The sequence below is a fragment of the Mirounga angustirostris genome, unplaced genomic scaffold (genome assembly GCF_029215605.1).
Source record: "Mirounga angustirostris isolate CCGP_5_RB_7025 unplaced genomic scaffold, mMirAng1.0.hap1 SCAF_15, whole genome shotgun sequence".
Taxonomy (NCBI): domain Eukaryota; kingdom Metazoa; phylum Chordata; class Mammalia; order Carnivora; family Phocidae; genus Mirounga; species Mirounga angustirostris.
Genome location: NW_026991723.1, coordinates 74703039 through 74720727, shown reverse-complemented (window position 1 = coordinate 74720727; position 17689 = coordinate 74703039). Strand labels below are relative to the sequence as shown.

The following is a 17689-nucleotide window of genomic DNA, read 5'->3' as shown; positions in this document are numbered from 1 at the left end:
CTGTCCCTTGATTGTGTCCCCCACAGGCAGCAGGCAGGATGGCTGGTACTGAGAGAAGCTGGTGGTGACCTGGGTGCCCACAGTGGCAGCTCTGTCTCCTGAAGATGAAGTGGCCCAGGTGAAGGGCAGGCTAGGCCCAATGGCCAGCTCCAGGACAGAGGTGCACTGGGCCGAGCTGGGCCTGGGGAGGGGGCCCCAGCGGCGGCGCTGGGCCTGGGCCGAAGAGGAAAAGGATGCCGAGGGGAGCGGGGGAAAAGAGGTGGCCTTTCCCAATGCCACCAGCCCCGAGCTCCTGGAGGACTTCCGGCTGGCCCAGCAGCGCCTTCAGCCACTGGAGTGGGACCCGGACCCACGGGCCGCTGAACGCCAGGATTCTGAATCGGGAGAGTCTGCAGGAGAGGGTAAGACTGACTCCCAACCCCACCCCACAGGGTGCCCCCTGACCATCCCACCTTCTGGTGGGAGGCGGGGAGTGGAGGGTGTTTTAGCGATTTTTTAAAATTAAAATCCATAAAGCCTATAATTTAAAATTTTAAATGATTTGAATTACATAAGTTGTAATGTTCATTGCAGAAAAATCGGCAAATATAAGCGAAAGAGAAAAATTACTTATTACCCAGATAACTGCTCTTTTCCTTATAAATATGCAAATGTAATATGCATATGGAACAGTACTCTACAAACGCTAGGATAACCTGCTTTTTTGTAACTTAATAGACATGAACATCTTCCCAGCTCGTCGTATGTCCCTCCACAAGTCATTCCTAATGCATGCAAAGCAATTCCATGGGGTGGATAGTCTGTAATCTGGGGCCCAATCTCTTGCTATTATAGATAATACAGAGATGCATATCATTAGTACATCTTTGCACATGTGATTTGATAATAACCTTGGTCATTTAAACTGCTTGGTCCCAGGGTTATGCCCAGTTTTAAGATTTTCTAAAAATCCCAATTAGCAATGACAATGCGGCCATGCCTTGTTTTCTAAAATGAGTGTTTCCTTTGCATGGAGCCCATCTCAGACTAAATTCCTAGTTTTGCTGAGAAGTCCCTTGTCTCTGAATCTTGGTTTGCCCATCTGTGAAATGGGAGCAGTAATACCACTGAGAATAGCACGAGCTTGGTAATGTGGTGCCAGTTACGCTTACAACATGAACACGAAATGCCCTGACTTCAGATTCTGTGAATCGGGCAGGCCCCCGGGCATCGTGGCGAAGGCAGTAAACTGGAAGCAGATTGTGCCATGACCCAAAGTTCTTTATGCCGGGTCTGCTTGCTCACAGCTACCCACTCAGGAGCCACTTCCAGCCTGTCAGGGAGAGGTGACCGACATACACTGGGAGGAGAGGGCAGACGTATCCCTTCCTAAGGTCACATGGTAACCCCTTGCTATGACATAATAGCCACTGCCAATGTCCTTTGCCCTTACTGTGTGCCAGGCGCAGGGCTGAGCAGGGTGCAAGCCGTGTTTCCTTCTCTCCTCACCATCTTCTGCCAGGTATGAGAGGTGAGCCTCCAGTCCAAGTAAGGGTTGCCAAAGAGGGCAGCAACTTGCCCATGGGCCCCAGGAAGGGATCAGAGGGGCCAAGATTGAACCCAGGGATCCCTGGCTCCAAAGCCTGTTTTCCTCACCATGCTGCATGACCCCCAGCTGCAGAGACTAACTCGCCAGCATGGCTGGGACCTTGGTCCCAAGTCCAGGATTGCTGTGAGCCACTGCATGATCTTTGGCAAGTTACTTAACCTCTCTGGGCTTCACGTGTGCTGCTGTAAAGAAGAGAGACTTGCTGAAGGAGTTGAAGGATGTAGAGGTGCCAGGGGAAAGGCCACATGGGAGCAGAGAGTGATACAAGGGTGATGACAAAGGTGTATCTGCCCAGAGCGGAGAGTCTGTGTTTGATGGTCCCAGACTGTGTCTCATGAAACTTTGGATCTATCCCAGAGGCTGACATAGGTTCTAGGACAAAGTAGGTGCTCAATAAACATTGACTGCATGGATGATGCATAGATATATGCATGAATGGGTGGGTGGGTAATGGATGGGTGAGTGGGTGATGGATAGATGAGTGGGTGGTGAATAGGTGGATAGATAGATGGATGGGTGGATGGATAGATGGATGGCTAGGTCGGTAAGTGGGTGAGTGGATAGGTGGGTAGATAGAGGAAGGGAGAGATGGGTGGATAGTTGGATGTATAGATGGGTGAGTGGGTGACGGATAGGTGAGTGGGTGGTCGACAGGTGGATGGATAGATGGATGGTGGATGGTTGGATCAATGGGTGAACAGGTGTTGGATGGGTACGGGGTTGGAAGGATAGTGAATGGATGGGTGGATGGATATTTTTTTACCATATTGTCCTCCCTCCCTTGCTTCTTTCCTTCCTTCCATTCAGTCAACAAATATTGAGCACCTACTCTGCATATACAATAGTAAACAAAAACAGAGGGTATCCTTGCCCTCATGGAGATTACAGTGTAGTGGGGGAGACAAATATTAATGAAATGATCATGAAAACAAATGGAAAACAGGGGCTATGATAAGTGTTTCAAAGTAGAGGTATTCAGTCTTATGAAAACCTGTAGAAGGGAGAATCTGACCTAGTTAGGAGATCTGAGATTTCCCTGATGAAGTCAAGGTTGAGCTAATGCCTGAAGGACAGTTAGGAGTTAACTAGGCAAAGGGAGGGAGAGAGGACCCTGGCAGAGAGATCAGCATGGGCAAAGGCCCTGTGGTTGGAGCAATGTGGCATGGGTAGAGCAGGGAGAGACTGAGGGGGACCATAGGAAAGAGATGGATTTAGGAGAGCTAACGGGGTATGGAAACCCGGATCTTAGGACCATACTCTGTCCTGGGAACAGGAAGATAATGCTGAGTCATCAGATAGAGGATGAAGGCAATAGTCCAGGCAAGAGAGGATGCTGGCTCGAGCAAAGGTAGTGCAGGATTAAGAGCATTAGGTGAGTTTGAGAGCTCTGTAGGTGATCATGACAGGATCAGGGGACAGAATGGATTATGGGGATTGGGTGGAGGTGAGGGGGTGGTGGGGTGGTGGCCAAGGTGCTGCCCAAGGTTCTGGCTTGTGCAACTGGATGGAATGGTGTTTCCATTTGCTGAGACAGGAAATACTGAGGGGCAACCAGGTTTGAGGATCAGGTTTGGAGGGCTGGAGACAACTAGAGGAGGTGCTAGGTGAGTACTTGGCCATATTGGGGGGGATCACTGGGATTCTTGCCGTCACCACAGGATGAGGAAATGAAAGCCCAGAGGGGTGAAATGACTCTGGTAATGATACACAGTGACTCCAGACCTGGTATATCCTGAGCAATGACCTGTCTTTCCAGAGTTTGAAGCAGAGGATGTGGACAGCCCAGAAAGTTCCAACTTGCCTCTCAACTGGCTCCCCCAGCAGGATCCTCACCTGGCCATGACTGAAGAGGATCCGGAGGAAGCCCTTGGAGATCCTGAGGTGGGGGGAGCTGGAGAGAGCTCCCCAAGATTGGAGTATGAGACTGGTCTCAGCTCAGGGGACAATGGAAATATCAGCCCCAGCGCTCTGGGGTGGGGTCAGGACATGGGCTGGGTGGCCTCTGGCAAACAAGCCAGTGGAGACAAACTTCCAGAACATTCTGAGGACAACCCAACTGTTGACCTCAGCTCTGCAAGGTCCTGGAGCAGTGGGACCGTGAGCCTCGACCACCCTAATGATAACCTTGATTCTACCTGGGAAGGAGAAACTGATGTCCCCCAGCCCGTCGCGCTGGCAGAAACCTTACCACAGAGCTCCAGCCACCACCTCCTAAACCCAGACACCAGAACTGGAGGAAGTGTTGCTCCGGCAACCCCCACGGAATTCCAGGACTCCTCAGTACCCCAGGCCCAGAGCCTCCAGTGTCCGGCAGATAAGTGGAAAGAAAGTACCAACCTCTCCTGCCCTCAGTTGGGGGACCAAGCCTGGAAACGGACACGGGCATCCCCTAAGCCACTCCCTTCTCGATTCACTGGCTCCATCAGCCCGCTGAATCCACCTAGGCCAGGCCGACAAGACAGGCTACCACCCAGGCAGGGAGCCACTCTGGCTGGCCACTCATCTTCTGATGCCTCCAAGTATGGGCGGGGGCAGCTGAACTACCCGCTCCCTGATTTTTCCAAGGTGGGACCCCGCGTAAGGTTCCCTAAAGATGAGAGCTATCACCCCCCCAAGGCCAGGAGCTACAACGGGCAGCCTCAGGGCCCTGCCAGGCCGCTGATCTTCAAGTCACCGGCTGAGATTGTGCAGGAGGTACTGTTGAGCAGTGGAGAAACCTGCCCGGCCAAGGACCCACCTCCTACACACCCCATCACCAGGGTACCCCAAGAATTTCAGACGCCCGAACAAGCCACCAAGCTGGTCCATCAGCTCCAGGTAAGCTGGACTCATGTCTATAGGCATGTCACCAAGGCACCTGTTGGCCCAGAGTTTGAGGCAGTTTGGATAGGAAGTCTTAGGACTGGGCCAAGAATCCTCTGCTGGTAGAGCGAGGGCTGTACCTGAGCTGGGAACATAGTCCTAAGCCCTTTGCTCAAGAAGAGCAGCGCTTACACTCACGCCGCAAGGATAATCTGCGTGTGTGTGTTTGTTTTTAACTTCTACTGTGAGAAATTCAAAACATATGCAAGACAGAAAATGGTATAATGAACCCCCGGGTACCCGCCACCCCGCCCCCAGCAGCCTTTTTCACCTGTGGCCTCACCTCTTCCCCCACTCACCATACTGGAATATTTCGAAGCAAATTTCAGGCCTCAAATCGTCTTACCCAGAAATATTTTAGTGTGTATGTCTAAAGATCAGGACTCTCTGAAACATCACAATCCCATTAGCATACCTAAAAGCCAACCCCAATTCCTTAATATTATCCAATATCCGGTCCATGTTCAGATCTCCCCTGTGTCTCATAAACGGCTTGTTTATTTCAGTTGGTCCTAATCACGGTCCAAATGTGCCTTTCAAGTCTCCCCTATCCCACCCCCGTTTTTTTCAGATCTCCTTCTTCCTTTTAGTTTATTTGTTGAGGAAACCAGTCCTGTCCTCTAGAGTCTTCCACATTCTGGAGTTTGCCGACACACCGTCTCGTATCTCTTCCTATGTTCCACTGTCCTCTCCTTGTCCTGTATGTTGTCAGTCTAGAGCTCGAAGCTTTTTTGGGTTGCAACCATCTGCTTATTTCCCCTCCAGACCACCAGCTCCATGCGGGTAGGATTTTTTTTTTTTTTCTTTTTTTGGCAAGAGCATGTCACAGGTGGTTAGTCACGGGATGCTTGCTCATCTCTCATTTGTGATGTCTATGGCCACCGATGGCCATGGCCTTGATGCAGTCCTCCCTTTGGGGTGACAAAGTGGTAGTATCCTAATGCTATCGTTCCTTCTGCATTTACTTGCTGGAAATCTTCTATAAAGTAAAATTTTCCCTCATCGACTGTTTGGTTACCAAGGTCTTGTTCATGTGGGAAACACAGGAGAAATGCTTGCATCTGTCCTTCTACTCCCCAGTTTTCAGAGCAATGCATCTGTTCCCCGATATCCTTCAAAGACGGCAGGTGCCATTTGTTTTCGCCTTTTCCCTGCCGTGACTTGTTTGATGAAGCTGTTCAGTTTTGTCTGGGGCAAGTAGTGACTCTGAGTACATGCGATTGTGATTTCCAAATCTTCTATGGGACCCTTGGATGATTCATTCCATCCACCATTAAAATCCCACTTAGGAAGCGCATGCTCCTCAAGCGCTGGGAATAGAGCAGTGGGGAAGACGGATGTGGGCCTCAGCCCACAGAGCTGACAGACGCACAGGGAGTTAGGATGGATGAGCACGTAGTTGCAGTCCTTGGTGACAGGGGTTATGCATCAAGGTAAACCAGCCCAGAAGCCCTCATCCCTGATTTACTGTCAGCGAAGTTAGCAGGCTGTCCTGCGCCTCTCCCACTCAGAATTTGGCCGTGGGGGCGTGGGTTGCACGTGAGCCTGCCGGGCTTGGCTTAGCTCCCACCTCTGAGCTCTTGCACTCTGAGGAACCCTTTGGAGGCTGGGCTCCCCTGAGGGGTCTCATGGTGAGGGGTATGGGTGCATGACCCTGTTGCTCCCCCTCTCCCGCAGGAGGATTACCACAAGCTCCTCACCAAGTACGCTGAGGCTGAGAACACCATTGACCAGCTGCGCCTTGGGGCCAAGGTACTGGCTGGGGTAGGGTGGCAGTGGGGGCCTGGCCCCCGAGAGATGACACTCCCCCACAGTCTTTGCTCCTACCTCCTGAGACCCCGGGGATATAGAAGAACCCAATCCTCAGTCTACCACAGGGTCCCTCTGTGACCTTGGGCATTGACCTTGCCCTCTCTGGGCTCCATCTCCTTTATCATTGATGAACTTTGATGTCCTTGAATCCTAGAATCTGGGTTCCCAGGATTTTCACCAGAGCAGCTCTGGGGTCATACCACTTGGGCTCCGCTCCTGGCTCCATTACTGAGTGGCTGTGTGACCCCAAGCAAGTTTCTTGGGCTCTCTGAGCCTCAAGGGAGTAGCACAGAGTTTCTGCTCGGCTCCTGGTGCTTATTTCCTGGGCCTGATCCTTCCCCAATGTCTCATGCACAGCCTCCCCCCTCACACCCTGACTGAATGTCCAGTATTGTAGCAGAGGGAGTGAGGAGGGGGAAATCCATCCACACCCATCCTGCTCAGCCCCCACCCTGCCTGGGGAGGAGGCTGTGAATTCTCACTTGGGGCCTTCCCCTTTCTGGGGGTGAGGCAGGAAGTGGGGCCTCTTACAGCCCCTCATGGCTTCCTGCGTCCCCTCCCCCACCTCTTGCTGCATCAGGCCACAGTGGGGGGGGGGGATGGGAGCTGAGGTGCAGAGACGCAGACCTTCCCCTCTCCCTTGCCTGCTCTCTCAGGGCCCCCACCTGGCCTGTCCCTGTCGTGCTCCAGGACCCCTCCCCTGCCACAGGTTGCTGTCCAGCCTCCAGAGGCACTTCGGTGAAGTGTCTCTGAGGCAGCCCTGATAAGAAAACGGAAGAGGTCCTGTTCTGGGAGCAGTTCTCCTGTGTCCCCACACCCGTCAGGATGCGGGCAGGTCCCTTCCATCCTGGCCTCCTTGGGTACATCGGCGAAATCCTGGGAGCCAGTGGGTTCCCCCCGATGTCTTAAGGCTCCTTCTAGCTCTCTGAACTCCGGAGCCAGAGTCAGGGTGGGAGGGCAGGGGACGTTGGGGAGGACGCAGGTGGGGCTTGGTGAGGCATCCTCCCTGGGGGATCCATGCCCACATGGCTGCAGACTCCTAGAAGTTCCAAGGAGAGAGGAACTGGCCATTAAATCCAAACGCTCAGCTCCCCTGGCTAACAAATTGGGAATTGGGTCCCCAGGATGGGCAGAGGCTGCCAGAGTTCAAGGTCAGGGGGAGAGCCTTAGAGCAACTCCTCCCTCCCTCTTCTCCTTGCTTCCTCCGAGTGAGTCACTATATGAAAAGCATGTACCAGGGCCTGGCAAATACTTCCAAAGAGATGGGGACTCTTCTTTTGAATATTATTAATATGAAGCTGTTTATTGGGTGCCCATGTGCGCCAAGGACAGGGCAGGCGTGGACACCAAGGGAGCATAGCCGGGGGGCCTCCTGTCATGGGTGCTCCCCCAGCCCGGTGGGGACCCGAAGTCTCCCCCTGGGCGGTCACCTTGTTCTGGCTGATGACCCAGACCCATCTCTTGTGTGCGAAAGGAGCATAGGAGGGAAGGTGGCAGAGGCTGGGAATGGTTCAGTACCAGCTCACCCACTCTCACTTTCTGGAAAAATGACTCCTTAGTTTGGGGGTTCTCCTCAAGAGAAGGGTGAGCATAGGTCAGCTAGACTCTTCCAGAAGCAGGATGATTCTCTCCCGGTCCCCCAGTCTCCCCTGCCGGGCCGTACAGGCAAAGCTTACCATCCCGGTGGGCTGAAGAGGACACGGAACCCGATCAGGGAGGGGATGGCATGGTCCCATGGGTCAGCCAGGCTTTTCACCCTGTCTCCAGCTCTGTAGACTCCACCCTGAAGACTCAGGAGACCCCGGTGTGGCTTCCTGCTCAGATCCCTTGCCGGGGAGGCCAGTTCATGGAGGCAGAAGTGTTACTGCTCCCTCAGACTAAGCCGGTGGAAGTGGACACCCCAGGGACTTGCTGAGCGCGCCACCCCCCTACTCTGCTCAGAGCCCAAGGGTGTGGGTGGACCCATGTGGGAGGGAGCCAGGCTGGGGACATTGCCCTCAGGACACCCAGGCCAGCCCGGCAGTGGTGGGCAGCAATGGGTGGGGACCTAGGGGAAAGCTACTGGCATGTACTGAGCAGTAAAAAGGTGTCAGGCCCCAGGCTAAGTATTACCAGGGTCACCTCATTTGATCTGCACAAGAGAAAACTGAGGCACAGCCAGGCCGTGGTTTGTTCAACACCCTACAGCTGGTAAGGGATTAAAAGTTGGGGATTAAACCAATGTCTGCCTGATTGCAGGATGGGCGCTCTTTTCCCCACACCTGGGTGAGCAGGATTTGGGCTCTGGTGCCGGGCATGTGACAGGGGCACAAGGATGAGGCAGAATGACGATGTTATAGTAGCAGCAGTGATAGCGATGTTTACTGAACACTGTCCAGAGTTATTTACCGCTGGGGAAACTGAGGCATGGGGAAGCTAAGAAATTGCCCATCGCTCAACAAGCAGGTGCAAGAGCTGGGCCTTGAGCCCAGCAGTCTGGCTCCTAAGCCCACTATTAACCCCACCTTCTCTAGCAGAACCAGACTAGGCAGTGGTGGGCCCTGCAGCTGGGGAAGCTGGGGGCGGGGGGCGGTGTCCCAAGGCCTGGCCTGGGGGCACCCCTGGAACCGCACTGGGGGTGGGGCAGGGAGCCAGGGCTCTCTTCTCTCCCCCAGCTCAGGGCCACAGTTGATGGTGATCTCACTGATTTGCTGCCATGCTGTCACCTCCCCCCAGCTGCTGTCCCTGGGCTCAGCTGCAGGGGCATCTGGAGGGGCTGAGGAGACCAGAAACTACCCCAGAAAGAGTTGGGGGAGGAGGTTGCAGAAAACTGCCTTTCCTAAAATGTGTGTTCTGCTGACCACTAGTTGGTCCCAGAGACCCTGATAGAGATGTTGGGGGCGGTGGGGGGGGAGCATGAAGGTTAGTCTTCAGAGGAGCTGGGGGAAACATTTCCTATTCTCTCTACTCCCCTGCTTCTCGCCCCATTCATAAAGCCTATTAGCATTTTAAAGGCTGTGAGAAACCCATCTGTGCAAAGACTAGTCAGTTATTTAACCCTGTGTTGCCCACCCTTGCTGGTCTACTGTTCACTGATTAACCCCCCTGAGGGAGCTAATCCAGCCTCAGGGAGCTCCACAGGACACCCTGGCTTAAAAGGGGTGCCCTGGGGCGCTGGGGTGGGTGCTGGCTAAGTCCAGAGACAGACCCCGAGAGGGAGGGGCCTAAGCAGCTTCAAATTATCTGTACTCACCCCCCGCACCCCACTCCCCACCCCCCACCCCTCCCTCACTGCCCCCCCCTTCCCCTTCCCAGGCCCCTATAAGGGCTTTAGGCCCCTAGGCTGAAACAGTGCTTTCCTGTTGCTCCCCAGGTTGGGCCTTGGTGGGCAGGGCCTGAGGCGGGGGGAGGGGCAGGGTGGGGCAGGGGAAGTATGCAGGAGGGCCTCCCCAGATTTGGGTCACCATGGGAGGAAAGGGGTGCTAGTGGGAAAACCCCCACAGGCGGGTCTGAGCAGATGGCGGAGAGGATTATTAAAATCCAGCTTTGTTCTCATCAGAGGCTGGGTCTGAAGGAGGGGGAGGCGATGGGGGCCAGGCAATGCTGGGCCATTGTCCCTCACTTTGGAGTAGATTTTTCTGCCACAGCTAGGACGTGAAGAGCAGCTTAAGCAGGGAGAGGCTGCCTGCCTGGGGACTAGGGAGCTCCGTCTATCAGGCGTACCCTGAACTGCCCACTCCTGACCCTGGGGCAGCAGGGAGCAGCAAGATAAGCTGCCTGACCAGCTGGAGGGCACTGAGGCACCACAGGGGAATAGCTTTTCCAGGGACCTGCCTCCATGATGTCCCCATAAATGACAATGGTGATGATAAGGGTGATGTGATGATGATGGAGAGAATGATGATGGTGATGATGGTGATGGTGATGATGGTGGTAATGGTGGTAAATATAATGATAGTGGTGGTGATGATGGTGATGGTGACCATGATAGTGGTGATGATGGTGATGGTGATAACGGTGGTGATGGTGAAGATGGAGGTGATGGTGATAAGGATAGTGATGGTGGTGATGGTGATGATGGTGATAATGGTGAGGGTGGTGGTGATGCTGATGATGGTGATGGCGATGGTGTTGATGGTGATGGTGATGATGGTGATGATGGTGATGGTGATGATGATGGTGATGGTGATGATGGTGGTGATGCTGATGATGGTGATGGTGATGGTGTTGATGGTGATGGTGATGATGGTGATGATGGTGATGGTGATGATGATGGTGATGATGGTGATGATGATGGTGATGATGGTGATGGTGATGGTGATGATGGTGGTGATGCTGATGATGGTGATAGTGATGATGATTGTGATGATGATGATGGCAATGATGGTGATGATGGTGGTGATGATGATGATGGTGCTGGTGACAGTGATGGTGATGATGGTGGTGATGGTGATGGTGATGGTGATAATGGTGATGGTGATGATGGTGGTGATTGTGATGATGATCATGATGATGATGATGGCAATGATGGTGGTGACGATGGTGGTGGTGATAATGGTGATAGTGATGATGATGGGGATGATGATGGCGCTGGTGATAGTGATGGTGATGATGATAGTGATGGTGATGTTGGGAATTGTGATGTGTAACGATGGTAACAACAATAATAATGGTGATGATGAATATGAGGGTGGTGGCTTCTGTTTATTGAGAACTCATTTTGTGCACAGAGAACTTAGTTAAATCACCTGTTCTAGGACTCAGAAGTGGCCAGTGGTAAAGGCCACTGGTGAATATTTTTAGCTTTGTGGGCCATACAGCCTCTGTGGTAATGACTCAGCGCCGCCGTGGTAGCATGAAAGACCATAGATAATACATAAGCAAGCATAGCTGTGTCCACTAGAACAGTATTCACAAAAACAGACCATAGTTGGCCAACCCCTGCACTGGACCACCATCCCTACATGGGTCTCCTCTAATCTTGTGCTTCACATGGTCTTCCTTGGCCATCGGCCTGATTCCAGACTGGGCTGGTTACCATTTGAAATCCACCTTCAAGGGATGGAGACCTGCTATAGCTGAGAGATTAGTTTGTTCACTTGTTGGTTTACACACTCATTCAAACAGCCATCAATTGCTGTTATTATTATCAATGTGATAATTATGATTGAAATACTTTTATTAATAACAAATAGTATATAACTATATTTATATTTGCTGTATGTTAAATACCATACTAATTATAATTGTGGTTACATTGTGAATTATAACAAATATTAAAAATGATTATTTGGAAAACCATAGTCTTTAGGGTCACAGCAGGTTACAATCTGAGCCCAAGGATTTATAGCTGGAGATTTTGAGTGAGTGACTTAACCAGAGTCTCAGTTTCCTATTCTGTGAAATGGGGATGATAGTTCCTGCCTTGCCTCCCCTTCAGAGCTGCCATAAAGAGAGGATGAAAGGGCCTGTAAGTCCTTGACCCAGTGTTTGGCCCCCACCCAAGGGCTCCACTAATGGTAGTATTTATTATTACAAGGCATGTTTGTTGAGGGCCTAAGTGATGGTGTGAATGAAAGGGAGGCCTGTTGGGAGGCTTGCCCCATCCCTGACTTGGCTCTGCTCATGCCTCCCCTCCCGGACAGGTGAACCTGTACTCGGACCAGCCCCAGCCCAGCCACAGCATGCACACAGGGACAGTGCCCCAGGGGACCAAGGTCTTGTCCTTCAGCATCCCACAGCCCCACTCTGTGCTGCAGTGGTCGGGCCCTGCCGAAGCCCCACAGACCTCTGGGACCTCAGGTGAGCCTGCGAGAGGAAATGGGACTGGAGGGCCTTCTGCCTGTGATTCTGCTCTGGGGGCACTTGGTTCTCCTTGGAGTGACACTGGCTTCAGGCCAGGGGAGGGAGGGAGATGAGTTCTCTGGGACCTTTGAGTTGAAGAGGGCAAATGGAGATGTGGAAAGCATCTTGCCTGGAGCCAGAGCAGCCTGGGAAAAGCCCAACTCTGCACTTGGCAGTTGGGTGATCTTGGGCCCATTGCAGAACAGAGAGCACTGTCACTATGGAGCCCCCACGGGGCCAGGCTCTGTGCCAAGGCTTGCCATGCATGATCCCAGTTAATCTCCCCGTCAGTCCCACTGAGAGTCAAGGAAACCAAGGCTCAGAGAGGCGAGGACATGCTGAAGGTCACACTGCTATAGGGGAAGGGAGAGGGTGGGGATTTGAACCCGAGTCTTTCTGAGTTAGAGCCTGACCCACTGACCGGGAAACCAGAGGCCTGTCTTGGCCCCAGCTGTGCGTTCTAGGGCAGAGCCAGACCTTGTTCTCCCCTGTACCTGGGACTACACCACCCATCCCGCATCCTGGGGCCCATGTGAGGACAGCGTGATTGCGATATGACAGTTGTAGCTTGATGATGGCAGGTGTGGTTCTGAGGTTTGCTGAGTCCCTCACCCCAGGAAGGACAGTTCTTGGCCCCAGCATTGAGTGGTTGTGCATTCTAGGGTGGCCGTCAGCTCAAGGAGACCTGAATCCCTCCTCGTCTGCCCCAGCGTGGCTTCTGGAGAACCCAGGCATCACCCAGGACCAGCCATCAGCAGAGCGGACCCAGGAGTTGGCCGCTCAGGCCAGCCGGTTCATGGCCAAGGTGAGGGGAAGCCCAGCTTTGCTCCGGGGAGACACAACTCACCTGGAGAAAGCAGAGCCTCTGCCTGCTTGAGTAAGAAGCTCTCCACAAGGCTCCCTTGTTCCTCCCCTGCTGGAGGTAACTTGGCCATCTCGAAAACGTGAGCCTCTGCCCTGGTTTAGAGACCATTCGGTCTAGAGCCTCCTCCTTGTCACTCAGCGCTGGGTTTCACTCCCTCTGTTGGCACCGTGTCTCATCAGACTCTCTCCAGCTGTGCTTGAAAGTATCTCTCGGGTCCCCCGCCAGGGTAGACTCTCAGCCCTTCCAAGGATTCTGGAAGGATAACAGAACCTCCACTCTACCTGTTCCTCTTCAGGATAAATCACCCCACTTTCTTAATTAATTCATTACAGACATCCATTCTCAGTCCCTTCTCAAAGGGCCTTTATATTTTCACCAAACAGTCCAAGTAACTATGAGTTGTTTGCAGGTCTATTTATAACTATACACTTGGCCTTCTGCCAAAAGGGCTTTAGAGCAGCTGAGAAAAAAACTTGCATTATAACCACCTTCTGAAGACGGAAGGAAGGAAACTGGGGGCAAAGGGGAAGTAAGGGTAGAAAAAACCAGAGTGAACTTAGCGTAAAGTGAATAAACAAAATGTCCTGTTGGACCCTGAATGCTTTGAGCTTCCCAGCTGTCAATGCAAAAAGGGAAATGCAACAGTTACATATATTACCGTGTCCATAAAAAAATTCCTTCAGAGAAATACCATTATTTATTTATTTTTTTGGTAACAGTTTTACTGAGATAGAATTCACATATCACACATTTTCTGTGTTAAAGTTAATGCTTCAGTGGGTTTTACTCTATTCAGTCATGCAGCCATCCCCACAGTCGGCCTTAGAACATTTTCATCACCCAATAAGAGACTCCATGTTCATGAAGGGGTCACTCCCCATTCCCCCTGTCCCGGCCCCCAGCGGCTGCTCACCTACTTTGTCTCCATGGGTTTGCCTCTTCTGGACATTACATATAAATAGAGTCCTAGAATAGTTGTCCTTTTGTATCCGGCTTCTTTGGCTGATCCGAATGTCTTTACACATGTATCGTAGTAACACGAACAGGTACTTTATCCTGTGTAATCGCCACCGTTCTGAGTCCCGTCGCTGGAGGGATGCGGCTTCTTGTCCTGTGTGTTCTAAAGCAAAGCCAAGGTCATCACATTGAACAGGAGCTGGGCCACCAGCTGACCCCTGATGATCTAGAGCTGTCTTGTTTGAATAGGAGCCACAGGTCATGTGGCTCCTGAGTACCTGACAAGTGGCCAGTCCAAACTGAGATGTTCTGTCAGTGGAAAACATATGCTGGATCTCAGAGACGTAATGTGACAAAAGAATATAAAATATCTCATTGGTAATTTTTTCATTGATTACATGTCAAAATAATAGTTTAGGGTCATAAAATGTATTATTAAAATTAATTCACTGGTTACTTCTTTACATTTTAAATATGCCTATTAGAAAATTTTATTTTATAGAAAATTTTAAATTGTATAGGTAGCTTGCATTACACTTCTATTTTATATATATGTTATGTAATATCATTGTATTATATAAATTTCTATATTATATTTTGGCACTAACCTAGAGCTTTCCTAGAAATCCCAGAAATTCCCAAATCACCTTTGCCCTTTTTTGCCTAGTTAACAATTTTTTTGTAAAGCTAATAGACGTACATGGTAAAGACCCTCACATAGTAAGGGCATATTCAGTAAAAACCCTGTTTTCCCGTACTTGCCCTTCTGTTTTGTGCAAAAAAGTTCCACACACACACACATGTGTTTATAGAAATGGTCACATTTGTATGCTATGCTGTACCCCGACCTTTTTAATATCCCGAAGTTGAATATTTCTGGGTAGGCAATGAATTCACTTTGTTCAAAGTTCAAAAGATGCGTATAGTAGAAACGCCTCCCCCCATCCCTGTCCCCCACCCTGCCCCTGCCACCCAGTTCTCTGCCCCAGAAACAATCAATGTTTTAGTTTCTTGCATCCTTCTAGAGGTCGTTTATAATATACAGGCAAATGTGTATTTATATTTTTCCTTTTTTATTCTCTGGATATTTTATACAGATGGTAGCATATTATAAAGACTGGCCCGTCCCTTGATTTGACACTGAAAAGTAGGTCTTACTTTATACAGGAGCAGGTACACATAGCTCTTCCTCTTCTTGATGGCTGCATACTATTCCACGGGTAGGCTTTTATATCGTTTCCCATTGCCCCCCAGTTATGCTGCAGTGAACATTCCTGGCTCATAGGCCTTCATGCACATGAGTGAGTGTGCTTTGCGATCGATAAATTCTGGGAGGCTCCACTTTGATTTTTTTCAAACGCTGCCAGGGCCGAGGCCCATGGTGGAGTCAATGTCTGGCATCCGCCTTTCCGTGCTTGGCAGAAAACCCACGTCCTGAGGCGGGGCCCGGTTCCTGGTGCCAAAGCATGAATGCGACATCCTGCAGGGCCCATCTTCCAGGGTCTGGACTAATGGACCGTGTTTCCTTTTGTCCCAATGCCCAGGTAGAGGCCTTTGCAGGACTGATGCAGGCGGGACGGCTGACAGCCCAGGACCAACTCAAGGTACCGGCCACTGTGGGAGATGCCCTTGGAGCTGTCTCCCACAGACGCGTCCCCGAAGCCTTGCCTGCCCCAGGACAGGCCAGAGAATCGCAGACACACTGCTTAGCTTGCCAGGACCACGATCATGAGAGCGCGGGATTACCGCTCCTTAGGCGGCGATGACGGTGGGCCAGGCACCGTGGCGAGCCTCGGATGCCCATGGTTTCATTTTCTCGTAGAAAACCAGTAAGGCAGTTACAGTCATCACCCCCCTTTAACTGGAATGGAATGGGGCAGCCCAGACCCCAAGTCCAGCGTGGTCATCTCTGGCCGGCACTGCTTCCCACTGACTATGCTGCTTCTCAGCCACCAGAAAGCCTTTCTCTTTTCTTTACTTTTCTTTATTATAAAAGTAATTGCCCAATATTTGAAAACCAAGGGGAAAAGGGGAGGAGAGCCTTAATCTAACCATTATTGGCTTATTTCCTTTTGGACTTTGGTATTTCTAGATAAACTATAGTCATGTATAAAATCTAGATTTCTGCTGCATCAGCCGGGATCCTGGGAAGGAGCAGGTGGGGCTCTGGAAGCTGGGAGTGAGGGGGTTGAGGCAGGGGCGGTTAGCAGGGCTGTGGGCAGCATCCAGGAAGCCCGGGACTGACTGTTCCCAGCAGGTGGGGAGCTAGGTGTCACCGGAGGCACAGAGGAGGTGGGGAGAAGAGCCCAGGAGGGGTGGAGAGGGGCAAATGCAGCACACTTGGTTTGTAAAAACAATACCGTATTTCACTGTGTCATTACTATGTTCCTAATGACGGTGTTAGCATGTAGACATCATCCGTTTTTCCAATTGCAAAATGTGTGCTTTGTGTTATAGTATCTCATTGAGAGGGTGAGCAAGGACCTTGAACATCAAAAACCATTCCTTTTCTTCCCCTCTATCTTCATTCCCCCGTATCCGGGGAGGTCGAGAGCTGTTGGAAGATCAAGCTTGCCCGGGAACTAGACTCTAGGTTGCCCTTGAATTCAGTCTGCCCTCTGTATAGAATGAGTAGGATGGGGATGATAATAAGTCAGGGATGATGATCCAACCTCCCACAGTCTTAGCTGGCTGTTAGCTCTCACCACATTTGCTACGGAGGCCTAGCATCATTGCTAGGCCCATGAGCTCTAGAGCTAGAGGACCTGGGTTCAAATTCCGACTACAGTTTGCTTGCTCGCTCACTGTGTGACCTTCACCAACTTAAATAACCTCTCTGAACCTCAGTTCCTCCTCTTTAAATGAAGATGATAAACTACCTCTCTCATTAGGATTATGTTGGTGAATATTAAATTTATTGAATTAATTAAATTCATTATTTAAATATTAAATTAATTGAATTAATTAACTGAATAATGAATAACACAAAGCACTTTAGCATAGAGCCTCAGTGCTCAGTAGATGTTAGCTACTGTTATCCATAGTATGGTGGTGATAAGATCATCGGTCATGCTAGTCTATAAGGATTTGGGAACAGAGGGACTCATGTGTCCAGATCCACAGTTTGGAAAAGAAGCATGAGGATCCATGGTCTCTCAAGTACTAGGTCCTTATGGGGACAGAGTGATGGTGTATTTGACACCATGGAACATCAGAGAACTTGTAGCTCTACCCAGGAGAGACTGGTGCTCTCTGGAGCTGGTGCCAAGGCTCTAAGCTGTGCCTCTGCCCTGCTAGTCTGATGGCAGAGGCTAGACTGGGGCGGTAGGTTTTAGAGTCCGAACTCCAGCCTTCCAGCGACTTGGGGGCCCAGAGGATGGGTCTCCTGCCCCCCACACACACCCAACCGCCATGTGTCTCAGCCACTGTATCTGCAGGGACAGAGCCCCGGGGGGCTGGGTGCTCAGTCTACTTGGCCTCGTCTGGTTGCAGGTATTCCAGCGCCTAAAGGCTGTCCATACAGCCCTGGAGGAGGAGTACCTGAAGGCCTGCAGGGAGCAGCAACCGGCCCAGCAGCTTGCCGGCTCCCAGGCGACACCTGGAAAATTCGATCCTGGCAGGTATGTGCTGGGGAGGGAGGCCCCTGGTTCCCTTGGTCACCAGGAGGGGCACACTTCGTCCTCATACTTCATCCACTACAGGAACAGGGAGAAATCCTACCCTGATTAGCAACATATCCAGGTGGGGGAACGCCTGAAGGCTGAGATCGGTGTCCTTTTGGA

The 17689-nt window shown here is 51.3% G+C and overlaps 1 protein-coding gene across 7 annotated transcripts in view; it reads left to right on the top strand.

Annotated features, from left to right (window-relative positions):
• Positions 1 to 17689, top strand: part of AKNA (AT-hook transcription factor) — a 52421-nt gene that overhangs the window by 14394 nt on the left and 20338 nt on the right. For 5 of the 7 annotated variants that reach the window (XR_010407737.1, XM_064579538.1, XM_064579539.1 and 2 more), the window contains exons 2-8: positions 27 to 401; positions 3345 to 4405; positions 6128 to 6202; positions 11887 to 12043; positions 12748 to 12890; positions 15452 to 15511; positions 17400 to 17527. Coding sequence is in view for 6 of the 7 variants with exons in the window: in XM_064579538.1 (XP_064435608.1) it covers positions 140 to 401; positions 3345 to 4405; positions 6128 to 6202; positions 11887 to 12043; positions 12748 to 12890; positions 15452 to 15511; positions 17400 to 17527 (1886 nt within the window). In the remaining variant the exon portion in view is untranslated. The remainder of the gene's footprint in view (positions 1 to 26; positions 402 to 3344; positions 4406 to 6127; positions 6203 to 11886; positions 12044 to 12747; positions 12891 to 15451; positions 15512 to 17399; positions 17528 to 17689) is intronic. The other 2 variants (XM_054509373.2, XM_064579540.1) reach the window with 2 other exon arrangements.